Source organism: Fusarium fujikuroi, chromosome FFUJ_chr11, assembly GCF_900079805.1.
Source record: "Fusarium fujikuroi IMI 58289 draft genome, chromosome FFUJ_chr11".
In the NCBI taxonomy this organism is placed as follows: Eukaryota; Fungi; Ascomycota; class Sordariomycetes; order Hypocreales; family Nectriaceae; genus Fusarium; species Fusarium fujikuroi.
In genome coordinates this window covers 769965-795798 of record NC_036632.1, presented here as the reverse complement: position 1 = coordinate 795798, position 25834 = coordinate 769965, and the positions used below count along the sequence as shown (strand labels likewise).

Genomic DNA, 25834 nt, shown 5'->3' with positions numbered 1-25834 from the left:
TTATAGTAATAACCTATTAATTATATTTAGCTAGCTATCTTTTCTATTTTATAAGGTAATATAATTCTTTATATATTTTCTTTTTATCTTTAATTTATTTAACTTCTTATTAATTATCCTCTTCTTTAAGGTCTAGCATTAATAAGGAATTATTATTCTCTTAGCTATATACTTAATATACTTTAAGAAGGCTTATATAAAAAATATTATATATTTTTATATATTAGTTTAATAGGGCTAGGCAATATACTTATAGTTTAATATATTTAGTAATCCTAAATAGGCTAATAAATCTTAAGGCTAGCTTTTTTTTCTTTTCTTTAAGCTTTAGGTTTTTAGTTAAAAGTATAATTAATTATCTTTATTTAAAGTTTATTTTTTAATACTTTAAGTTAAAGTACTTAGCCTGCCTTTTAGTTATATTTTGCTAGTATATTATAAGCTTATTCTATAGCTCTTATAGCTTCTAAATTCTGCACTTAACTTTTAGGACTTTCCCTTTTAAGCTAGTATCTTTAGTAGTAATATAAAATTTTAGGTTAAAACCTATAAGGGCCCTATTTAGGGTTATATTTATTATAGTACTAACCCTTAAATTATAAGTAAATTAGGCTATTTATAGAAATTTTAGCTAGATATTTTAGTTATTTTTAATAAAGTAATATAAGTAATAACTAAAAACTTAATTTATCCTTTTTATTTATCTATTAGTTTAAAGGTAAAAAGCTATTAATAGTCTTTACTTAATTCTTAAGTAGTAATATAATTTTAACTAAAATATACTTATAAATATAAAGCCTCTATTAGAAATAATACCCTTTAGGGCTTTAAATTATAGTTTAATCTCTTTATAAAAGAGTTTAGCCAGTTTAAATGCAGTAATCTTAATAGAGGCAGGTAGGAATTATATAAACTTTATAAGTCTATTAACTATTATTAAGATTATATTAACTTATTAACCTTTAAAAAGTATTAATAATAGTCTTATAATAAAATCTATTAAGACCTTCTTTAAGGGGTATAATAAAATTAATAGGCTTTTAAGCTTTCTATAAGGTTAGTATCTTTTAAATACTATCCCTTAGTAAATATAATATATAGATATATACTATTTTATATTAATTTTTAGGCCTTTTTAATAGAGTTTCCTTTAAATTAGCTTTTAGGTTCTTTTAATACTAAAGTGCCCTATTAAGGGGTTATTATAGTATAATCTTAATATCTCCTTTTTAAAGTTAGGTTTTAATAATATATAAAGCCTGTCCTTAAAATAAAAGAGGTTATCTTTTACTTTTTACTTTTAGAATCCTTTTTTATAATTTACCTTAAATATTTTATCCTTTTAGCTAAATATTATCTTATCTTTTAATTATATTAATTTAATTATTTTAATTAAAGGCTTTAATATATTATCCTTTAGGGGTTTTTTTTAATATAAAGATTAATTTACTATTTTATTAAGAATTACTATAAATAATCTTAATATCTCTTAAGACTATATATTTAAATTAGGTTTTTAGCCTATAATATCTATATTACTTAACAGTAAGGCTAGGTTATCTTTAATACCTAAAGATATCTTATTTACCTTTAACTTACCTAAGGTTTAAGGTAAATTTATTTCCTTTATAAGCCTCTTACTTAACCTTTTTTTTAGCTTTTAATCTCTTATTATTATTTATACCTTAGCTATCTTATCTCTTAGGGATTTAATTAAATCTAGCTTTTAGTATTTCTTTTCTTTAACTTTTAGAGGTCTTAAAGAGGCATTAATAGGATTTATAAATCCCTTTTTATATTTAATTATAAAGTTATAGGTTATTAAATATAAATACTATTATACTTATTTTTTATTTAATTTAATAATTTTTATAAATAATTAAAGGTTTTAGTAATTATTTAAGACCTTTACCTATTTTAGGGAGCCTTTAAGGTAATACTATTAATACTTAAATAACTTTACTATTACTATTATTTCCTAATTAGGGGTATTATATCTTCTTTTAGGATTATTAAACTTTTATAACTAAAAAGCAATTAAGTAATATTTACCTTTATTATCTAGTTAGGAAAGGATTCTTATTATAATATAATTTAATGCATTTATCTTAATATAAATATATCTCTTAAGGTTAAAATACTATAGGACTAAGGCCTTTTTAAATTTAGCAATAAGGGCCTAAAATAACTATTTTTTCTAGTTATTTAGCTTTATATTCCCTAATTTCCTCTTATTTTAGCTTCCTTTTATAAGGGCCATAAGGGAAGCAATAACCTTAAAGTATCTATAAATAAACTATCTATAGAAGTTATAAAATCTTAAAAATACCTAAATTTCTCTATAGGTAATAGGTTTAGGCTATTTAAAGATAGTATAAATCCTTACCAGGTCTATCTTAATACCCTCTATAGTTAAGATAAAGCTAAAGAACTTTACTTTATTTTAATAAAAGGAGCACTTTAAAGGTTTTATATATAATTTAATATTCTTTATTTATTTTAGGATTTATTTAAGGTACTTAATATACTCTTCTTTTATCTTTAAGAATATTAAGATATTATTTAAATAGATAATATAAATTATATCTATAAGACCCTAAAGGGCCTAATAAATATAATATTAAAATATAATAAATATATTAGCTAGTCTAAATGGCATTACTATATACTTAAAGTAATTATAGTAAGTTTAAAAGGCAGTTTTCTATTTATCTTCTTTTTAAATATAAATTTAATAATATATATCTTTAATATTAATCTTAAAAAAGTACTTTATCTTTTAAATATAATTTATAATCTTTAAGATTAAAGATAAAAGGTAATAATTCTTAATAGTAATAGCATTTAAGCTATAATAATCTATATAGAGTTAAAGACCTCTATTCTTTTTAAAGATAAAAAGAATAAAGGATTTAGCCAGGCTTTTAAATAAGCAGATTTATTTAGTTTTTAAGTTTTCCTAAATATATTTATAAAGTTCCTTAAGTTCTACCTATAAAAGGGGGTAAATAGGGCTATATAGTAATTCCTTCTCTTTAATTAAGTCTATAATATAATCTATTTTCTTAAAGTTAGGTATCCTTACTGCCTTATTATAGCTAAAGACTTTAATATATACTTTTAGTTTATAAGAAATACCTTTAAGTTAGTTAGGTTTTTAGGGTTCTTTATTAGAAAGTAAGTAAAGTTCTTTAATAATAGTAATAATAAAGATCTTAGCTTTATTGCAGGTTTTCTTTAAAAACTAATAAAAGTTAAGGATTTTAAGGCCTTTATAGTGCCCTTTAAATTACTATTTCTTTATCTTAAAGTTAGCTATAATTTAAAGATCTTTTAAGATAATAATAAAGAGAAGTATTAATTTATTTTAATCCTCTTTATTAATACCTATTAGGCTTTATATAGTTTTATATATTTATCTTTAATAATTTATTAAAATTAAGGTTATTTTTTAATATTTTATAGTTCTTAATTAAGTATTATTTACTCTTTAAAGAAAGATATTAATATCTTTTAATTATTAAAATCCCTAAAATTTTATAAAGGTTTTACTAATAGTATTTATTTCTATACTATAATTAAGGTAAGCCTATACTTTAATAGTCTTATAGCCTTAAGCCTTTACTGTAATTAAGATCTTTCTTTTAAAGTAGATTTAAAGTCTATTTTAGTTATAAATTAAGGTTATCTTAAAAGTATTAACTAGAAATTAATTTATATCTTTAATTATATTTAGTTTTTTAATCTCTTTATTTAGTTTATTCTTTTAGGTTTAAGGCAATTTCTTAAATAGTAACCTTTTTTATAATAATTATAGCATTTTATAGAATTTAAGTCTTTTTCTTTTTCTTTTAAGTTAATAATAAGAAAGTAATTTTAGTTATTTTCCTAAGGTTATTAATATAAATATAATTTAGGCAGTTTTTAGGGTTAGTAAGGTTTCTTTTTAAGTAGTAAAAAATCTAGCAGGTTTTTTATATATTTATTCTTTTAGTTTAAAGTATCCTAGAGTTATTATATTAACTAAATAAGTTCTTTTTTAGTTTTAAGGAGATTAATACCTCCTTAAAAGGCTATAGTATTTTAAAAGGTAGGTAAAAGTTTAATATAATATTAATAAACTCTTATAGCTATATTAAGCTTATAAGGGAGATAATCTTTAATAGAGATAAGGTACTTATAGAAGTCTTAGGGAGATTAGCTAGGTTATTATTAGGCGTTTTTTAGTTATATAGTTATAAGTATCTAGCAATTCTTTCTATTTTCTATAAGGGTAAAGGACTATTTCTTAAATACTTTTTAATTTCTCTTTAAGTCTTATCTTTTTTTTTCTATTTATTTATTTAAATAATTTAACTATATAAGCCTTATATTTAATGCTATATTATTGCAGGTAAATAAGATATAGCTCTTATTAATATAGTATTATTTTTAGGCGCCTTTAAAGCTTTAGTCTATATTATCTAACTATTTATCTCGTTTTTAAAAGGTAGTTAGGTATTTAAGGGTAATAATATTTTTAGCTTTTACTTTTCTATTATTACTAGAAATAAGACTATCTTTTAATTAGTATTACTTTAGTAAGGTATTATTACTTATTTACAGTATATCTTTAGTATTAAAGTTAGGTAATTATATAAATAATTTATTCTCTCTTTAGGTTTTAGGGAGGTTTTATAATTTACCTTTATTTTCCTTAAGGTATTACTTTAACTTATTTTACTATTATTAAAAGGTAAGTTCTTCTTCTAGCTGCTTAATCCTAACTTTTAAGGCATTAATATATATAGTATAGGTAATATAACTAGCTATATAGATTACTATTTAGGAGAATTCTTTATTACTATTTTAAGTAGAGTTACTACTAATTTCTAGAGGATTTACTAATAGTTTATTAAGTTCTATACTAGCTATAGTGGTTCTTTATAGGTTTACTATTATACTTAAGTAGTTTAGGTAAAAGCTTTAGAATTATTATAGTAAATAGGTAATAGCTAAATAGGCATAATAGTATTATATTAATTAAAGCTTAAGGAAGCAGGATTTCTATTTAAGGGGTTTTTATAATAGACTTAAGAGGGTCCTGAGATCATGTAGTAGGAGGCCGGTTAGCCTTATTACCAGGGCGTTATTATAATATCTTTAGCTTTAATTATTACTTTATAAAGTTATAAGCCTAATGCTTACTAATAGGTAATATATTACAGTTAGTTAGTAGGGAATTAGCTATTTCTTCTATAAAATATAGTTATAAGGGAAATCCTTATAAATTTAGGTTAAAAATAGATTAAACTATTATTTACTCTTTTAAATTAAATAATCTCTATAAATTTAAAATAAAATTATATTGTAATTAAATGCCATTATAGCAGCATTATAATATATTATAAGGCACTTTATAGTTATTTATAGTATATTAAATATTAAGGTTTAGGTTATTTTAAAAGGCCTAAAGGGCAAGAAGTATTCTAGCTTTATTTAAAGACTGTAGTATATTAAGTTATTAATAATTATTTAATTAAATAGAAATGTTATAAAGTAAGGGATTTTTAGCCTACTTACTTATCTGGCCCACTTGCTTATTAACTATATTATATATATATATTAAATATCTTTTTAAGTTAATTAATAAGGTTATTATAGAATTAGTAATAATTTAGGTAGATTATTATTAATTAAGTAAAATTAACTATAATTATAAAGTCTTAATGCTAATTGTCTTTAGTAAGAGTATTATTAATTAGTAAGAAATATAGGTTATATATAAATGCCTATTAGGTTATAATAATAGTTTTATATTTAATTACTTATAGGCCTTAAGGATAAGATCTTAAAGAGGGAAGAGATTGTATTATAACTTAATACAGTTTTTTTATTATATATATATATACCTTACTATTTCTTACTAATTAGAAGCTACCTACCTTATATTAATTAAATATATACTATTTAACTTATATAATAAATAGTTATAAATAAAGGTAAATTAACTATATTTAATTTATATATATTATAGTATATATATACCTTTATTTAATATTAAATAGAACTTAGCTTATTAGCTATTAATAAAGTATCTTTACTTTAATAAACCTTATTTATATTATTAACTATTAAGAGATATAATACTTTATTAATATATTTAGTTTAATGCCTTATATATCTTATAAATATAAACCTAATATAAACTAGTTTATCTATTTAAAAACCTAACTATTATAAATTAATATTAATTATTATAAATTAATTATAATCTTAAAGTCTTAATATTAATTATTCTTAATAGGACTTAAGTTAATTAGTAGAAAAAGTAAGGTATATATAAAGGGCCTATTAAGTTATAATAATTTAAGCCTTTATATATAAAGTTTAAAGCTTAATAGCTTTATAAAACTAATAGTAAGGAAAAAAAATAATAATATTAATATTACTTTATTAAGGTAGTAATTATATTATTAATATAAATAAACCTTATAAAATTTTAACCTTTAAGATATAGGCTTATTATAAAGGCTTTATTATTAAAGCTTTTATATATAAACTTAATAGCTTAATAGCCTTATAAAACTATTAATAAAAAAAGAAAATATTATATAATAATTTAAAATAATTAAATTTTTTATTTTTATTTAAAGCTTATTATATAAAACTATTTTTAAAAGAGTTTTAATTATTTTAATTATTATTTATCATTTATATTTATATTTATTATTTAATATTTTATTAAATTTTACTATTTTACCCTTTTATATATATTTTATAGTTTTATATTTAATTAACTTTATTTAATTACCTGACTTTTTCCTTTTAGCTTAAGCTAATATATAATTTTACTTTTTAATAGAGAAATTATAAAAAGATAGCCTGCTTTTTTTAGCCCTTCTATTCCTACCCCACTTTATAGCATTAATGCCTTATTTATACTTTTAATTACCTATTTTATTGTGGTTAATGCGCTAGCACTAAAATGCCTCAAGAAGCTAATAGATACTAATACCTGGCCATACTGGAATGCCCTCACCCCTTGTGGGACCATCACCAACATCCCCCTATTACTGATTAGACTATAAATGACTTGCAGCTAGGTTAAGTTATCTCTCGCCCTGGCTATCTGTATGCAGGTATAAACCTTACAGTTGATGTCCATATAAGCAACAACTCGAAACAGCAGATAAATACAGCTGCTAAAGCTGTTAATAGAGTAGAGCGCTTTGAGACTGATAATGGAAGGCTAGGATATTGGGTCACATGGCGCTACATCGGTATGCCTTTCTTTTTGAGCCCCAACGAGCGCTTTCATGAGTTTATAGAGTCTGTCGACCCGACGAGTGGCGAGAAGGTGACTGAGTATATCGGCTGGGAGACCTATGGTGGGCTCCCAGCCTTTATTATTAAGTATATGATTCACGATTGCTTCCGGGATTCGTTTTAGAGATGGCGCGATGATTTTAAGGCTGCGGTCAAGACATCGTGACGTACGATGAAAAACACGTGGATCTAATCTATGATTTACGATAGGCTATAGAAATACATGCTGTTTTGGAAAGGCTCTTAAGAAACCCCTAGAGTTGGACTGGTTTAAGGGTTTCAGAGAGTTGCAGGAACCAAATAGTAGTCCGAGCCCAGATTGCTGCAAGTAAGAAATGGTATTCCACGCTTTGGCTTTGAGTTTACTGTTCCGATTACCCAAGGCCGGAGTCAACGTTGTTGAGAGCGTGCAGAATAAGGATGCAAAGGATGGTGTATTCAATGGAACTGGTTGGCAGATTGTGTCAGAAGGAACAGCTCACACATAATACAGCCGTCCAGCAGCCTCCATCCATTGGATCTGGATGTCGTCGAAACCGCTTTTATGCTTACTTATGCCTTTCTTCAACAAAGAGGTTTATTCATATCGGCCAATACTCAGTTATCAAAGCGCATCTTCTGACTTGCCCATACTTTGCAGCCACTCCTTGTCAATAAGAAGAACCGACAGGATAACCTGAAGATACTGGCAACCAATCCTGGCCGAAGGAGTTCAGTGATCCAAACAGCCGCCAGTCAGCTTATTATTGCATTGCTGAGTGCTATGACCCGACCGGCCAGGCAATTGGCTAAGGGGGTGAATTACTGTGTCAGCGTGTCAGACGTGGCACCTAACCTGGCTTAGCCATGACACATGTGTGACACTCACAGCAAACAATGGAGACTTACGCGTTGATGAGCGACAACAGCATTGACCACGCGTTGCAGGTTGGTCAGATGTCCCACGTCAGAGTGGAGAGTAAGACAGAATCGGACGCAGGGATAAGCCGCCAACAAAATGTTCGGGGATAACATTTTGTTGGGTGCTGATGACTGTGAGTTGGCTTTATGGAGCCAACAGTCCCAACATCAACGTCAACGTTCTCAGATCTCATGTCTTGCGGCATATTCGCCTCCCGACACGAAAGGCTTGTCAGACTTCTACAATCATCTCCAATAAGGCCTTTTGTAACTGCATCCTTCTAGTAGCCATACGATAGAATGGCGCATACCTCAGGCATTACGCCTTTACATCAGGTGTTCAAACCACCTTTCACCATCGAATCGCCTGGATATGAGAAGAAGGAGAATGAAACTGTTCCCCGTCGACACCCAAGGGCACGCGATGGCCTGATTGAACGCCCATCAGAAGATGTTCGCACTGTCTTCGACATCATTCGCCGCAGCGCACGACTGTTCCCCGAAAGCAATGCTGTTGGTTCTAGAAAGCTGATTCAGCTCCACAAAGGAACATATCAGTTCGACAAGAAAGTAGACGGAAAGGTGCAGAAGGTGGAAAAGGAATGGACATACTTCGAGTTGTCTGGCTTTTCTTTCTTGACGTACAAGCAGTATGAGAAGCATTGTCTTGAAGTCGGCTCAGGCCTACGCAAGTTGGGACTTGGTCGTGGTGATAAAGTATTTCTATTCGGGTCTACAAGGTATGAACATCACCTCCTGAGAGATTTGATCACAGCCTGATCAGGTCGACTTAGTGCGCAATGGATCGCTACATCGCATGCTTGTGCTACACAGTCCATGTCGATCATCACAGCTTACGACTCCCTTGGATCGAATGGTCTTGAACACAGTCTCATCCAAACCCAAGCAGAGGTCATGTACATCGACCCATATCTGCTGAAAACGGCATCAGAGCCTCTCAAGAAGTCAAAGGTTCACACTTTGATCGTGAATGAAGCATCCATCTTCGGCGGGTTGGAACTCCTGGAAGAGTTCAAGACCTCACATCCAAAGGTCAAAGTAATTAGCTTCGACGAACTTTGCAAGGCTGGAGCGAGCGAAATGTTAGATCCTGTTTATCCCGAACCCGATGACTTGTACTGCGTCATGTACACTTCAGGATCTGGGGGCGTTCCGAAGGGCGTGCGCATTGCGCACCGCAATCTCATTGCAGGCAGTAAGACGATCTCCATTTTCCCCTCGATGCTCGGTGTTGATGTACATTCTAGTTGCCGGTCTTTACACGTGCGTCTCCGATTGTGTCACTCACAACGACGTCTTGCTTGCATATCTTCCCCTTGCCCATGTCTTGGAAATGGCTCTTGAAAATCTCGGGTACTATTTTGGCGGTGCTATTGGCTACGGTAATCCACGGACCCTGTCCGATACGTCAGTGAGGAACTGCGCTGGAGACATGCGTGAGCTGGCGCCTACAATCATGCCCGGCGTTCCGCAAGTGTACGAGACTATCAGAAAAGGTGTCATGGCTCGACTCAACGCAAGCGTGCTTCTGCGAACATTATTCTGGCGTGCCTTTGCATACAAGAGCTTCATGGTCAAGCACAAGTTACCTGGTGCTTGTCTGCTTGACAGCATTGTTTTTGGAAAGGTTCGAGAGATGACTGGCGGCAGAATCCGATTCCTTTTCAATGGTGGAAGCGCCATCTCTCTGTCGACGAAACACTTCCTGTCCCTCGTGCTTGCTCCTATGTTCACAGGTTATGGTCTTACCGAAACTTGTGCAAACGGATCATTAGGATCCCCCCTTGAGTTCACCCTCCATTCGATTGGTACAATCCCGGGATCCATCGAGGTCAAATTGGTATCTGCTCCCGAAGTCGGCTACTCTGCCGATACGAAGACTCCGCAAGGTGAGATCTTGATCAAGGGTGCAGCCGTTATGTTAGGATACTATGATAATGAGGAAGAAACCAAGAGAAGCTTTACTGAAGATGGTTGGTTCAAAACCGGAGATGTTGGCGAGTTCGATACTGATGGCCATCTTCGTGTGATCGACCGCATCAAAAACCTGGTAAAGTTACTCAGTGGCGAGTATGTTGCCCTAGAGAAGCTGGAGGCTATCTATCGCGGCGTGCAGGGTATCATGAACGTCATGGCATATGCCGACTCTGACCACTCTCGACCTATTGCTGTCGTGATGCCCAACGAGACCTCTCTTCTCCATATCGCTCGAGAGATGGGTATCGATGAGCATAGCATGCACAGTGATCCTCGAGTTCAAGAGATATTGCTCAAAGATCTGCAGGCAGCTGGGAAGCGAGGCGGTCTATCGAGTGCCGAGATTGTTACTGGCATAGTTATAACACCAGAGGAATGGACTCCAGCAAGTGTAGGTCCGCCCATATTCTGACACCTGAATCCTGCTGACTCAACTACACAGGGCCTCGTTACAGCTACTCAAAAGCTTAACCGACGGGCTATAAACACCAGATATAAAAGCGAGATCCACGAGGCACTCAAGAACGCATGAAGGCGTTTATGTATATTATGGATGAAGTTACAGAAGTAGCTCAGGAGATAAGCTTCCAGCAATACTTGGCAGTTGTAATGTGTTTGTAGGTTGTTCGATGTCAAACTGTATGTTCTAGAACTATGTCCTCGGGTTTCGAACTAAATAACTACTGTTCCTTTGATATGTGACTTCTTACTATGGAAAGGCTTACACCCACTGAAACACTCGAGGAGGAATGGAGAACGATGGGGCAAATCCCAGAAACCGTCCAGGAAACCGTCGCTATTCGCCATATTGCTGAACGGCAAGGTCAATGAAGTTCATGTCTAGGTTCATAACGCAGCATAATTCCGCCATCGCGCGTGAAATCTGATTCTGGCGCCCGTCGGTTCACTTGTGTGTCAGCCCATACTTTCTGGGCGTGCGCACAAGATCCGAAATGACACAAGAAATCCTCGCGCGAGTACACCCGATCCCTATCATTGAAACCCCATGGAGGATCTTGACGTCTGTTCGTGCGTTCATACTCTTCAACGCGGAACTGACATCCTTTGCAATTCAACCCTGTTTCCACCCTGTCATTACTCAAATCATACCACGGAAACGCGGCCGCAGCCATATACCGGTAGCAAAAGTCGTGTCTTATTTCGTCGTGAGATTGACCTTGTGGTTGATGTGAAAGTACCGACTTTGAGATTCTTCGAGAAGAATCAAGAGATCTGAGCTTCTCAACAACAGGCTTGGCCTGTACAAGATATCTGGGTCTCTTGACGCTGGGCCATGGCTGTAGAGAGTATTTGCCGTAGACCACTCGAAGTTTAGGTCCACACATCTTTTCAATCTCCTTACTTGAGCTGTGCACTGCTTTTGCGAACACTTTAGGTACGGGGATAGGGAGAACGTGCAGGTCGACTGAGATTTGCAGGCAAGTGAAGCAGCATCGCTGGCAAGTAATAAGATATAGGAATGTTGCAAATTTTCCGCAAAGCTCGCACTGGGTACTGACGAGCGTCCGGTAGAAATGGGCGATGGTGAGAACATGACCTAGCTCTGCCTTTAGCAGTGGTTTCAGTCCCTGAAGTCCATGCTCCACCACAGTTTTGTACTCGCGCGATGCTGTCGTTATGCTGCGTGCACGGTTGTTTACGCGCCGGAAACGCAGATATGAGAGAATGTCAAGTTCTCGAAGTATCATGAGGGTTAACTCTTCAGGCAGTCGGCTCAAGATACCGAGGCCTGAAGAGGGGACACTGTCCGGGGTAGACAGCAGAAATGGTGCGTCGATCTTTCTCTCATTCGTTCGTATCAGGACCCTGTCGAATTCCCTCCTGTGGTATGTACAGGCGTCGATAATTGCGTCTCCATCCTCTCTGATGTCTGGGCTGACTGCCATTGTTGTTGCTTTCAACAGCGGGGATGTTTTATGATGAAGCCTGAGGTTACGTGAAATGAACTTCGAGGTATTCGATCCGCAGGTGAGTCTGAGATGAACTGTAAGTGAACGCGACGACATATATTGGGCCCACCATTCATTTCTTATATGGAAATTGATTGCTCGGCTGTGCAGAACTCACAAGCCAAATAATCCAGGCTTTCCCCGCATTTGGGCTGATAACAGTCGTTGGGCAACTCCAGAGGTGTCTGCCTTTCCAGTCAGCCTTGTTCCCTCACAGCGACCATCCTTATTGGACCATGCATCTCATCCACAGCCAGGGGCGGACCGTCATCAGCACACGAGTGAGAAGCAATTGCAAATTCATGGCTCTATACAAGGCAGAAACTTACTTCTGCCTCACGAATAAACGGAAGACGTTCATTTCATACTAGGGCTTACAACCATTCAGCTACACCGCACGGCAAGGAACCTAATTGTGATGACTGCCCAATAAAGTGGACAGGGAAACAGTTGGAAATTACAAACACACTCCATTTCGCCAACTAGTATCTAACTCTGCGCTTATGTGGTCTGGGGAGCCCACAGAGTGAATGGTCTCAAAGCCTCATGGACCAAAGAAGCTTGTCGATACCACCGCCATCATACTGCTCAGGTATATGATATTCTAGTGGAGTCACAGCTTCTATACCCCATCTATCCTCGTCTTTGATTTGCGTAGCACTATCCCGTGATATTTTGAGCTCATTAATGATGTGTGACATGGTCTGAGCATCGTACAAACCCTCCCTTCTGTGCGATGAGGCAAGCATTTGAGCAGCTCTTGTAGCCACTGAGTCGTCCGAGCACTTGATTGCCAGTGCGAACAATGGAGCCACAACTCCGGTTTCTAGCGAGAAATTGCGCCGCGGAGTCTTGGTAGCACTAGGAGAGGCGTTGACCTGTGTAGTATACTCGAGCAAGGTCTCAGCCAGATCGAGTATGTGATGAGCGGTCGGATTAGGCGAGGCACCAAACACGCCGTGATCTTGAGGGAACTTTGATTGCAATATCATTTGACAAACGTGGAAGTGAACCAGAAGCGTTCGAATACCGTGCAAGATTTGGCCATCGTGCTGATCTTTGTTCTCGAATTCGTTGATGCCTTCGATCCAGGCATTGTAAGCCTGTTCCAAAGAAGACTTCTCTTTTAAGGTGTCCAAGCTCAGCGACTCTTTTGCATCCTGATAGAATTCGGCGTTCTTGTTGACGAAACGATACAACCATGCTTGAAGTTTAACCAGTCGTTGCTGAGCATCCTCCAGCCCTAAGAAGCTTTTCCGCAGCGACAACAGACTAAGATCTGGCTCTTCATACTTGTACTCTGGTGAAGCGAAGGTTGGTATCCGGTCGTCTTCGAAGAAGCTAGCTTGCATGTCTAGGCGCTCGAAAATAGTGGTCAGCCTCTCGATACCCTTAGACTCGTCGGCGGCGTTTTCACGTTGAGCAGACACCAGAAGCTTGAGGCCGTTGCTGAGATGTTGGAGTGCTGCATTGCGGTCGCCGATGGCGCTTTCGCAGCAGTAGAACAAAATACAGCAGACCAAAGCAGTCCTTGTAGTGCCGTCTGATGGTTGAACTATCCGCTTCCCCAGTGATCGTAGAGCCTTGCCGTATAGACTCAAGGTCTCGGGACTGGCTACCGATGCTCTGTCAGGACTTGACGATATGTAGTCTAGGTGGAGTGAGCTCATTGCAACCAAGGCCTGCCGAACCACTAGATCTTCGTGTCCAGCCTGGAGCACAGTTTGAGACCAGAAGTCCGATGCCAGAAACCCGGAGATATCCTCTGATCCCTGGACACAGAAGTAGTGGAGCAGTCTCCGGTCTTTCTGGCTTCCGGGAATCTTGAATGGGATGGAATAGCTGGCGATGGGCAAGAGAGCTGATGATCCTGACATCATAACTGGGGAGGATTCGCTCTCAGAAGAGGCCGATACAGCACCGTAGTCACATATCCATCCAGATCGAAGACATTTCGCGCAACTCGGCTTACTCTCATCACACTTTATCCTTCTTTTGCTACAAGAATGTCAATTACTTGTCTCCCCTTTTCTTCTCAAAGATGAAAATCACTGGTGGGAGAAAATGAGAAGTATACTGACCGGCATATTTGGCATCCTGTTCTCCTCCTTGGAACACTGCTTCTCGTTCTCTTCTGAACAGCCAGTGCATCTCGCGAGGCCATTGTTCGGTGTTTCGTGGTTCTCCGACTTGGACACTCGGTGGCACTGTAGGAAATGAGCCGTAAGCACTAGCGAACGAGGCGACTGGGGGTTGCCTGTCTTACCCTGCTATTACCAGCGCCCGAAACTCCGAGAAGTCGTGAATTTTCATATGCAATATGCATAAAATGGGACATGACAAGAAATCACGAGTCTCTCAGGATCACAGTGCCATCAGTACCAGTGTGAGCTGGGACCAGTGTAGAACTACCTATCGTGGGGTGCTCGAAAATCAGTTGCTTCATTCCGTTTTAGCCGGATATTATGGATCCCTTCGATCCTTCAGAATCTCAGCTAAACCCCTTGCAGTGGTTCAAGGAGGCCTCACCACAACACGTGACACATCTTTTGTCTCTACCATAAAGAATAATGGATATGACTGTATTAATTCGGCGAAGTGCTCAAAATGGAACAATCGGACGCCAGAACAAGCAGTCCAGGGATCTCTGCATCTCCAGTACAACACAGTCATGACATTGAAATTGAGACGGTAAAGAACGCCAAGGAAAATTCATCATCGAAAGATGCGGAAGCGTTGCAAGTTGATGAAGGCAGGCAGCCAAAGCAGAAAAAGTCTGTGGCCTTCAGGTTGGCTTTTATAGGTTTGTCTGCTACACTGTTCGTATTCCAAGTAGATGCAACAGCACTTGGCATTGCGTTGCCGGTAAGGTCATCTCCATCTTTCGTACTCCTCTCGTACTCGCTTTTGTACTGACACTTGCACCAGACAATAGCCAATGACCTCAAAGGTTCGAGTCTAGAGTCTTTCTGGGCCAATCTATCCTATACACTATGCGGTCTTGTAATGCAACCGGTGTGGGCAAGCATATCAGACGCATTCGGCCGAAAACCACCACTCTACGTCTGCATTGGGCTATTTTTCATCGGATCAGTTACCTTTGCTGTTGCTCAGAAAATGAAAACGATAATCGTGGGCCGTGTACTCCAGGGTTTTGGCGGCGGTGGCATCGATGTTCTTATTCAGGTTATCCTCGCTGACATGACAACACTCGAGGAACGATCAAAATATCTGGGTTTGATGGGTATCCCAAATGCAGTGGGCAATATTCTTGGACCATCTGTAGGTGCTTTGTTTTCTACGTACGCCACTTGGCGATGGATCGGATGGATCAATCTCCCCATTCTTGGGTTTGGAACCCCCTTGGTGTTCTTCTTTCTCAAGTTACGGCCTGCCACGATGGACGCATCGCTTGCCAGCAACATCGAACGCCTTGACTGAATTGGAATGGGTCTCGTTGTCTCTGGTATCACTATCTTTGTGTTGCCGCTGAGTTGGGCTGGCTCCTTGTTTCCTTGGGCCGCATGGGAGACCTTGGTTCCTATGATTTTGGGTGTCTTGGTGCTTGCCGCTTTCATCTTCTACGAAGCGAAGCCTGCAGCACCAATCATGCCTCATCGGCTGTTCCACTCCATTACTGCCAACATGACATTGCTTGGAGGGTTCATTCACGGAGCCATCCTCGTTTCGTTACTTCAGTATCTGCCTCTGATTTATCAAGCTGTGTATCTGGAAACGCCGATCAAGTCAGCTGTCTTTCTGTTGCCAACGTCTATCATTAGCGTGTTCATCGCAGTAATCTCTATGATGATGGTACCATTATTTGGAGGCTATACCTGGCTACTGAGGCTCTCATGGGCCTTGTTGGCTCTCGGTACTGGGATTCTGGCAATCCTAAATCTCAGTTCGCCTTCATCGATGCTCTACGGAATCCCTGTGATATGGGGAACAGGTGTTGCTCTTCTAAGACTCAATCTTCTGCCGATGCAAGCCAGCGTCAAAAATGTTGATGATACAGGCGTTGCAATCGGGCAGTTTCTCACGATTCGTATGTTTGGAGGTTTGATCGGTCTGACCGTCGCCTCTGCAATATTCAACACTGTCTTTGCAAAGACCATCGCCTCAAGCTCGTTGCAACTTGCGGGGCCTCTGGCACCTTTGGAGGATGCATCCAAAGCCATTGCTTTTATTAAAGAACTCAGGACCTTGAGCATTTTTCCGACAACACTTAATGAAGTGCTAAGAGTCTACCTCGAATGTTTTCGCACGGTCTTCTACACAATGGCCGGCTTGGGTGCTTTGGGGTTGCTGACGTCAATGTTTCTTGAGGAGATTGACCTCAAGAGCCAAGACCGTGGCAATCAGCGTTTTGAAGACTAAGACATGGGTCAACTAACATTTAATAAACAGTTACTGAAGAGAGAAAGCCGGCATTCTTACATCTCGATAATGACCATTTATGGAACAACAACTCTCATATGATTCAATTATCATATATATATTTTTAGATAAATAATTGTAATTCCAAAGTATTCAGAACCTGATCTCTCTTAAAAGCTCCAACTCATTCTCCCAGCAGCAGATCTATTCATAGTCGATGCGGATGACGACCTTGGCGAAGTGCTTCCGCTCCTTCAGCTTCCTGTAAGCTTCCTTGGCATCTGCCAGCTCAAAGACCGTGTCATCATATACAGGTTTGAGCTTCTTCTCATCGATGTATCGCACAAGATCCTTGTACTGATTCTGGCTACCCATAAGAAACCCACGAATAGTGCACGTGAACATTAGAGCCCCCATCATGGGAACGACCTCAGCGTCTTGCGCAACAGCACCAACGACTTGGATAGACCCATAAGGGCGCACTGCTTCGAGCGACTGCTTGAGTGTCTCATCACCGCCAATATCCACGATCATATCGAAGCCTACTCCATCAGGTGTCAAAGATCGCGCCTCTTTGCCCCATCCAGTAGCATTCCCGCGATAGTTGACAACGTGAGTTGCACCAAGTCCTTTCAACTTCTCTGCCTTCTCTTGAGATGAAGTAGTCGCAACGACGGTGAGCCCAAAGGATGATGCAAGTTGCAGGGTCGCTACACTGACGCCTCCAGTTCCCTGAACCAGGATCCAGGTGTGTGGTCCAATTTGATCCTTGCCTAGTTCCGAGAGAGCGTTCCAAGCTGTGATCCAGGTGACAGGGAGAGTGGCAGCTTGAAGCCAATCGACAGACTCGGGCGCATGAACAAGAGCGCCTTTCGAGAATACTCCATGGGTACGAAGCGTTCCTTTGGTACCCAAGCCGAGCATGGTCGGTACATCTGACATGTTGACATCAGCATCGCTACCTCTCTCCACCACCACGTCTGGTGCAGGGAAAGTGATGACTCGATCGCCAAGTTTGAAGTCTTTGACAGAAGAGCCAACGGCTTCGACTGAGCCTGCTCCATCACATAGAGGGACCATTGGTGGGGTGATGGGGCCGAATTGCTAAGTTTTGTCAGTTTATGTCAACGTCGACACCTTTGGACATCTAGATACGTACAGCTGATGCAGCAATGACTAGGTCTCGATAGTTGAGACTGGCTGCATGGAGTTTGACTAGAACATCATTTGAACCTACTTCGTCTTTGGACGGGATGGGCACTTTGGTCTCATACTTGAGTGACGTCTCAAAGCCCTGCTGGTCGTTGAGAATCCACTGCCTTGCCATGATGGGCCGTTCTGAGGTTCTGGAGATGAGGAGTTGAGGAGTTGTTATTGAGATGAAGAAGGATGTGGTTTAGTACGGCCAGTGTCATTGTGTTTAAATATTTGATTCTTGATAGATGCATTCCTTTCCTGTTGTTGACTCAGCCAGCGGAGGGTTGCGGATCTGCGGGGCGTGATAACAAAGCATCCGCAAGCAGGAGCGGAATTACGCACTGAACTTACATCACCTATCCTTTCCCTCTTATCTTACTTATGCCTTACGATTTGTCGAGAGGCTGATCTGAAATCCCTTGATTCTTCTCATCTCACCCCGAGCGTTCAGATTTCCATCTTGCCATCCTGTCGGGACCAACATCGAGTTCCATCATACATGACGCAAAGTCATCGATATCTGCGGGCTCCATATTCAACATGACCTTTTCATGATCATTCCTGCACATAAAGCCAATGTTGCTCTCCGCACACATTTTGGTCCAGGCGAACGCCGACCTCGCTTCCCAAAGCCCCTTTCTCGTGGTGATGGGCAAGGTCCCGTAACAGGGACCAGATTCAGTCTTCAGCAGCTCATAGCCTGATTGAAGGCCCATGGATACACACCATGTCCTTCGAACAGACTCTGACAGTACCCACGAATGCCAGAGTAGTTGCTCAGGAGAGAACTGTCCCAAAAGCAGCGGTAATGTGAAATATTGAGGGCTTACATTCGTGAGATGGTTCTTGACAATCATGTCTCCATTATTCGTAGCCTCGAGAGCATTATTCATCATTTCTTTTGTCCAATCTTGTAGGGTCCGAAGATGCTGCTCCGCCTTGTGACGTTGTCGCAGATCACCGTCCAGTAGTCGGATCGTGCAATAAACCAGGAGTGCTTGTACACGACTTAGGCTACTCAGAATGTCTCCAGCTGTGTTTCTGTTGCCCTCAGACACCAATAACCTCTCCGCCTTCTGCTCTGCAATCCGGAGCACCATCTCACTGGTCTCCGGTGTCCTTGAGAAATATGAATACAGTACTGTGAAAGCATCGCTGATGCAGTCAGGGAGACTATTTTTGTAAATTTCATGATGCACAAACACATTACTTCCGCTTTTTGTCCAATCCTCCAGCCAATCTCTTGTTTGGTACAGAAGCCCCCGGATCATGTCCGTCGTTAGATGCGCCCTATTTGACTCTCGAACCGGAACTACCCTCCAAGACTCTGGAACAAGGAACCAAGCCAGTTTCAGGTCTTCTAAAGAGATAGTACCCGGTGTGCTTTGATGATTCATATGACTGTCCACTCCTATGTCTACCAGCTCAGACCAACTGTCATCTTGGCCTGACTGCAACAACTGTGGCTCTGGCAAGTCTGCCAATGGAGAAGCTTGTCCCCCGCAGTTCTGTGTAGCTTGATAGACAAAGGTGTTGGGTAAAGGCTCATAGAGACAGTCCAAGCCGCGAAGGTCACAACGGCGGCATTTGGGTTGCTGCTTGGTGCACTTCCTCTTGGACGATTGACAGGCCTTGCAGGCTTTCACCTCGTATCGAGTCAATCCTATCCGGCTCATTGTTGGTTTCATGGGAAAAGATTTGCTGATTTTCTGCTATGGTAAGCGCAAGGCTGTTTGCGGATGGTGAGCCCTGCTCAGGGATTGACTGCTGATGAGATACTGCTCGTTACGGTTAGTCTTCCGCTGTTTGTCTCCACCAGCTGATTAATGGTATTTGCAGGCCTCGACCAACCAGAACAAGGAAACGACAGGCTGCAACCTCCCCAGGCCGAATCCTCCACCGATTTGAAGGCTCATATGACATAGGAAGCGCGCTCAGAGAACAAGCCGACACTAATCGAGCAAAACATCATGCTCCTGCATAGCTCACTGAGCTAAGGGCTGCCATTGAGCTTGCAGCTTTCAACATGATCAGCCCAGAAACACGAGAGACAGACGACAAGTCTCGATATTTCTTTCGGAAGAACCTTTCTTCTTTCTGTGTGTCCCTAACACCCGTGAACAGAGGATGAGGGTTCCTATGTGGAATATGCCATCACGAAAATCTCGTCGCTCCCTGTCAAGAGGCTTTCCCTCTGAAGAATGCGATACAACCCTGGACGAAATCCAGAAACCAGAATGGGCTCGACCCCGACAGTTTTGGGACAGAAAGGGTTGACAAGTCACCTGAAAATCATTAGCAGCGTGTGAGGGCTACTGGGAGACAGAAACGAAGAGCTGTACATTTAGATTGTGCACTGGATAGCTCTTGTGAATACAGTGCTAAGTTATTTGTAGTACTTATAAGCTCCGAACCACACATCCCGCTCTTGTATTCACCTTGTTACAGGGTAGAGCTAATAAAAGTAAATCCCCAGCTTATGACGCTTGTGCCTCCCTGCAAGGGGCATGAGCTCTAATGCGTCCACCAAAGCGGCCCGTCTCAGCACCACGCATTAGAGGCATACTCCTTGCCCTGAAGGAGGTACAAGAGTCGCGTTCTAGGTTTTCTTCCTATCAGTTTTATGCTGTAGCAAGGCGAATACAAGACCGGAGTCTATGTCAGATAGTTCTGTGCCCAGCCCTAGAGTGCAACAGCAATTGCCAAAGCCACAAGGCTTATCCAAGGTGTAATACTTCCAGCCGAATCAACAATTACCGGGGACTCAGTCGCCATCCCTAGTGTTCCACCATCGGTTGTGGTACCCCCCATACATGCACCAGCATCGCAAGTGGCTATTGGTTGTTGGTGCGATGTTGCCAGTCCAGCTGCTGTATCAGGTTGAGAAGTTTCAGAATTTGAAGCCATCTGTGATCGTTGCTGACTTGAGCTCGACTGAGTAACTTGAGGGATGACGGAAGCAGGGAGAGAGCAAGCAGTCGCAGTAACTAGCGATCCCCCTCCATTGAAAGGGTTGTACCCGAGACATTGGGCGTACTGTGCGGCACAGCTGGCCATATTGGCGTCTGGTGCGGTGCGACACGTGTTATAGTCATCGTTGCACTCGGTAACACAGTCATATGTTTCAGGTATACTGGTGTCAGTACTAACAGCAGGAGTCGTGGTGTCAATGCCAATAGGAGAAGATGAGCTCCCTCCATATGCGGGTGCTGAGGAGCTGGAAACCCTTGAGCGCGTGTTGGCAACAGCGGTCGACTCGACAGCTGCCGTGTTTGAGGCACCTGTAGCGCCTCTAGAACAGGCTGTCGGGGCTGTGATTGAGTTCGAGCCCAGGAATGGATTGAATCCCAGACATCTTTCGTAGTCCTCCGCACAAAATGCTTGACTGGAATCTGGCTCAACTCGGCATGAATTATATGCATCAGTGCATGCAGTTGCGCATTCGTCGCGCTTGTAAAGGCGTGCAGAACCCGGGCCAGCAAGGGCAATAAAGAAAGCGACCGTGGACTTCATTGTGTCATGAAGTTGATGTTAAGTGAAGAAAGCGAGCGGCAGTGGAGAGGGGGTTTGGAATGTGCGAAAAGTAGATCTTGAGGAGATCTCTACTTATGTTCATCTCCATGTTACTCAATGTATTCGCATCTGGTCGTCTAGAGAATACCGAACTGCTTTGCGGCATTGGTTTGTTCCGATCCCCAGCTGCTAGCATCCGAGACACGGTTCCCATTCATGCCGTTTGCGTCTTATGCCATCGTCGGTCGTCGATTCGATGCAGCTATCCGGATAGCATTGATTTAATGGTTATTCAAGTCAAGTGGCACAATTGGGTTCGGTGCTAGCCAATTGCAGACTTGCACAATTAGACATGGTGTCTTTGATCTGGCTGTTTTCGGTTACTGAAACGACGCACCTAACAATTACGAACACATTGCAGAAGTCAAATACCAATATCTATACAATAATCTGTCGTTATTACAGCAATTCATTGTTCAGCTTGTAGAATGCTCGTTACGGTCTAGTATTGTGAGAACTATCGGGTCCTGTCCTGGTCACCAAGTCCATCGACCATCCAAGCGGCTATCACGCAATTCACAAAAGACAAAGTCGAGGCTTACATAAGGGCCATGATCCAATAAAAGTAATATTTGTCTTTTTTCTAAGGCTTCTGACAGTTCTAGCAAAAGCAAAAGCAAATCGTGTGTCCAAACTTACCTTGTTATGTACCCATTTCTACAGTCGTATTCTCAAACTCATGCCATCCAAAACTTGAAGCCTTCTTATAAACCAGCACCTGAATTACCTTCACCCCAAGCACTGATAGATAGAGCTCTTGGGGCATCCGACTCGGCTTTTAGGCCCGGCATGCCTTCCAAGGTGCTCTAGAAACCACCAAATCCAGTCTCAGGGGTCAACTCTGCAAAGTCTTCGACAGATTGCCTGACATCAACCGAAGCCTCACGGATTCCAAGCATGGGGGTGCATAAGGGGGTGAAAGAACTTGAGGTCGTCGACGTTGTGCTATAAACACCTCCGGACACGAATGCATCACCAGTTACAGTCTCAACGACCGAGCTGGTGTACTTACCTGCGCCGCTGACCTCTTCATACTCAGACTTCCAAGTACGAGTGGTATCGCAGCTTGGAAATTGCATGGAGTTAACGGGAGGCGGCCCTTGACAAAGAACATGCTGAGCCAGGTTAGCATCTGCCAAAGGTGGTGGGACAAGCAAGCCCAGGTTGGCTCCACGTGCAACGGTGAGTCCGTTGTGGATGCCCACAACAAAATTCAGAAATCGTTCATCATACTCTGAGAAGGCTTCAGGGCTACGAGAAGCCCGGATGGTATCGGACACGCTGTCGAGGAAGCCGAGCTGGCTTCTCGGATCGACGCGAGCGGCATGCGTAACCAGAACTTCAAATTCCACGAATGTCAAGCCCTCTTCTCCTCCAAGAGAGAACACAATATCATCAACTGCTTGACTCATGGCGTCTCTGTCAGCGTTTGACCACTCTTGTTGACCACGATTCATTGCGATCGTGAACGTATCTTCAATGACGGCTGCTCTGTCGTCGCTATACTTATTCCAAATAGACTCCATTTCGGTGTCTGGGGCCGAAAATCGTTTTTGAAGTTGGTAGAAGTGGTTGGTTGATTCTAGCTAGAAAGGTTGGAGCGGGGTAACTGAGATGAGTAGAAACGAAGAACCCGGAGGCGAGTTTTGGGCCCTTATTATACTACGAAATCTCTGCAGTTCCGTGTCGTGCATTGAGATCTGATCTAAGGTGTTCACAGGTCCTGCATGGGTTTCTTAGCTTGTTCCTTTGTTTCTGTCTGGTCACCAATAAGAAAGAGCGTTGTTAAATGAGAGTTATTGTTTTCTAGTTTGTCCATTTTGAACAAAGGTGAGAGAGCACAGTATCAGGTGTTTTTCGAACAATGCACCTGCTCACGTGTATTTCTGTTCGGGGTCATGAGCAAAAATGAAAGCATTTCGGCCTGATGACTGTTCTGATATGTGAACATGGGGAATAACGGCCCTTTTGTGTTATTTGCCCATGCCTTCGGCATTGGGCCTATGATAGGTGTCAATCAAGCTCGGTTGATGGTTTTGGAATCTCACGGTTCGTACTCCAAAATGGCAGTTCTGGTTCTATTCTATGTTGGCATTCTCTGACATTAGTGGGCAAACCTGAAGTCCAGCCTCTTGTTGCCTTCATCTTTGGTCGTTCTTAGATACACATCCTTCTCTTCATCCGACATGGCACTCCAAATGCGTTCTCGCGTCTTGTTTCGCCATATGTAGTATCCCTTGATGAAAACAGTCATCACCACGTTCCAAACAACGAGCGCAAGAAGAACTTTGTTTCCCCGTCGGTATAAAGGCTTGTCATCATCACGATAGATCTGTATTTATTGTTAGCTCTGTACTAGATAGCGATGAATGGGGACTTGGACTGACCTGGGATGAGATTACAGAGCTGGCCTGGCATATCATGTTGTACATGGCACTACCCACTGTTCTGGTGCGAACGGAACCAGCGTTTCGCGATGTCAAACTAACTGCAGAACTGTCAGTCAAAGAAGAACTGAAAGAAAAAAAAGTTTTCTTGTCCTCACCATTGATTGAGTGAATGTAGGGGAAGCCAATCATCAAGATTGTTGCTGAATACCATGCCCAAGGGCTAGCGTTTGCGGGAAGCAGCTCGAGAGTCAAGAGCAACACAAAACACCAAAAGGAATAGTACAGCAAAATGGCCATTCGGTTGTTGATCTTCTCCGAGTACCAAGAGATAAGGATCAAATGCACCAGGAAAAGAACATATCCAGGAATGGTCAAAAGATTCGTCTCGAATGTGCCGAAACCCAAGGCCTTGAGGTTGAGGGTAAGATAGGCAGTGACGGGGTTGGTGGGAATCAGCATGGTCCAACTGATCATGTATAGTGGCCAGAGGTCATAGTCCATGAGTGCATTCCAGAGGAGCTTGAGCGTAAGACCTTGACGGTTATGCATGCCTCCCTGTACCTCCATGTCAGTGTTGCTGGACTGGGTAAAGGTACTGAGTTCACTTACCTTGCCTGGGTCGTCACGCAAGACACGGTTGACCATGATGACCTCTTCTCTTTCCGTGAACCAACCGTCTTTACCACGGAACCAACTAGCTGTTTGTGTCGGGCCAGGAGGTAGGTAGAACCAAGACACCACGCCGATGAAGAACGTCAGTGTTCCCTCAAGAACAAACAGCCAGCGCCAACCTTCCCAGCCCCCGACCGAGCGCATATGAAGGATTCCATAGGCCAGGAACGCAGCAACAATAAAAGTACCGTTGGAAGCGCAGTAAAAGAAGCCGACGCGCATCGGAAGCTCTTTGTTGGTATAGAAGTACGAGAGGTACAGCAGAGCATCTGGAATGAACCCTCCCTCGATAAGTCCCAGCAGAGCGCGAGTTGCATAAAAGCTTTGCTTGTCTTGGACAAACCCTTGGCAGATGCCGATGATACTCCATGTCACCATCTGGATCGGTATCCAAACATCAGGGCCGAGCTTCTTGGAGATCATTTGTGATGGCACTTCTGCAGATAAGAAGCAGAGGTAAAAGATCATCATGCCGTAGTTGTAGTCGTTAGTGTTAAGGCCAAGATCGTCAAGCATGCCATCACTCAGAGCCTGTGAGATATTGCCACGGTCGAGTTGTAGTGCAAAGAACATGAGGCAAACCCAAGAGCAGATTCTCTTGTCTAACTAGAGGGCACCAAGCAGGTCAGTATGGCGTCAAGTCGCCAAGAGGGAATGAGCTTACCCGTCTGACTAGCTTCTTTTCCTCCTTTTCCGTCCATTCGGCAGTTGGATCATATCGATGAATGCCTTCATATTCTGGAATAGGCTTGTACAGCTCCGTAGCTCCTCCAGACACAAACGTGTCGCCGGTGAAGTAGGCGCGCTTCTGTGTTGAACCATAGTCGTAATCGGAATCGGACGCCTGAATGATTGGGTCGTCGATAGTGGTCGACTTCTTGTCTGCCATACTGCGAGTGCCGAGATGCGAAATGTATCGGTACTCGGTCAACTACAGCCTATCGGTGTGCCAAGCTCGGTATATAAGTAGTTTGGGGCATTTTTTCAAGGCCCATTGTTATATATCGTGCGCTGGGTATTGAATGGTGCAATGGTGCAGATTGTCTGGCATATACCCGTCTAGTGTGGATTTCCAACCATGTATGCAACGCATAGGCGATGGTGCAATCTCTCGGGGAATATGTGTAATCTCTCCAACATGGCATTGGCTGGAAACTCCAAACCTGCTAGATCTTATGCCGATGTCCCGCGCAGCTCGGTGGGTCGGCATGGATAAGAGCGTGCAGTGAGACATGAAACAGATGACTTCCAATAGAGGAACCAGGCTTACTCGCGCACTTTGGACTCCGCTGTATTGTTAAGGCCGCAGTTGTAGTCCTTCGGGAAGTGGTGGCTCTGCTGATCAAGTCGACATGTTCATCAGTTGGTCTGTCCCCTTGAACGCGTGCGAGGGTAAGTCGATGGCGTCAACAACATTACCGAGAGTTTCTCCGAAAAAATTAATTC

General features: G+C 40.7%; 9 protein-coding genes; 2 read left to right on the top strand and 7 right to left on the bottom strand.

Annotated features, from left to right (window-relative positions):
* Positions 1-8508: 8508 nt before the first annotated feature.
* Positions 8509-10738, top strand: FFUJ_11521 (related to long-chain-fatty-acid--CoA ligase; the record flags this gene model as incomplete). XM_023570429.1 has 4 exons in its annotated part: positions 8509-8948; positions 9003-9424; positions 9477-10597; positions 10649-10738. 4 exons carry the CDS (start codon positions 8509-8511, stop codon positions 10736-10738), a joined length of 2073 nt encoding a protein of 690 aa, XP_023437543.1.
* A 292-nt stretch (positions 10739-11030) lies between these two features.
* Positions 11031-12113, bottom strand: FFUJ_11520 (uncharacterized protein; the record flags this gene model as incomplete). The annotated part of the gene is made up of 1 exon (XM_023570428.1): positions 11031-12113. The coding sequence occupies one exon, from the start codon at positions 12111-12113 to the stop codon at positions 11031-11033; it is 1083 nt and encodes a 360-aa protein (XP_023437542.1).
* A 599-nt stretch (positions 12114-12712) lies between these two features.
* Positions 12713-14514, bottom strand: FFUJ_11519 (uncharacterized protein; the record flags this gene model as incomplete). XM_023570427.1 has 3 exons in its annotated part: positions 12713-14174; positions 14229-14383; positions 14443-14514. The coding sequence occupies 3 exons, from the start codon at positions 14512-14514 to the stop codon at positions 12713-12715; spliced, it is 1689 nt and encodes a 562-aa protein (XP_023437541.1).
* A 269-nt stretch (positions 14515-14783) lies between these two features.
* Positions 14784-16556, top strand: FFUJ_11518 (related to putative multidrug transporter; the record flags this gene model as incomplete). XM_023570426.1 has 3 exons in its annotated part: positions 14784-15041; positions 15105-15478; positions 15671-16556. 3 exons carry the CDS (start codon positions 14784-14786, stop codon positions 16554-16556), a joined length of 1518 nt encoding a protein of 505 aa, XP_023437540.1.
* Positions 16557-16760: 204 nt separating this feature from the next.
* On the bottom strand, positions 16761-17883 carry FFUJ_11517 (related to alcohol dehydrogenase; the record flags this gene model as incomplete). XM_023570425.1 has 2 exons in its annotated part: positions 16761-17660; positions 17716-17883. The coding sequence occupies 2 exons, from the start codon at positions 17881-17883 to the stop codon at positions 16761-16763; spliced, it is 1068 nt and encodes a 355-aa protein (XP_023437539.1).
* A 304-nt stretch (positions 17884-18187) lies between these two features.
* Positions 18188-19429, bottom strand: FFUJ_11516 (uncharacterized protein; the record flags this gene model as incomplete). Its single annotated transcript, XM_023570424.1, has 1 exon — positions 18188-19429. One exon carries the CDS (start codon positions 19427-19429, stop codon positions 18188-18190), a length of 1242 nt encoding a protein of 413 aa, XP_023437538.1.
* A 1006-nt stretch (positions 19430-20435) lies between these two features.
* FFUJ_11515 (uncharacterized protein) lies at positions 20436-21266 on the bottom strand (the record flags this gene model as incomplete). Its single annotated transcript, XM_023570423.1, has 1 exon — positions 20436-21266. The coding sequence occupies one exon, from the start codon at positions 21264-21266 to the stop codon at positions 20436-20438; it is 831 nt and encodes a 276-aa protein (XP_023437537.1).
* Positions 21267-22132: 866 nt separating this feature from the next.
* Positions 22133-22852, bottom strand: FFUJ_11514 (uncharacterized protein; the record flags this gene model as incomplete). The annotated part of the gene is made up of 1 exon (XM_023570422.1): positions 22133-22852. One exon carries the CDS (start codon positions 22850-22852, stop codon positions 22133-22135), a length of 720 nt encoding a protein of 239 aa, XP_023437536.1.
* A 578-nt stretch (positions 22853-23430) lies between these two features.
* Positions 23431-25277, bottom strand: FFUJ_11513 (related to putative tartrate transporter; the record flags this gene model as incomplete). XM_023570421.1 has 3 exons in its annotated part: positions 23431-23658; positions 23714-24994; positions 25053-25277. The coding sequence occupies 3 exons, from the start codon at positions 25275-25277 to the stop codon at positions 23431-23433; spliced, it is 1734 nt and encodes a 577-aa protein (XP_023437535.1).
* Positions 25278-25834: the final 557 nt, after the last annotated feature.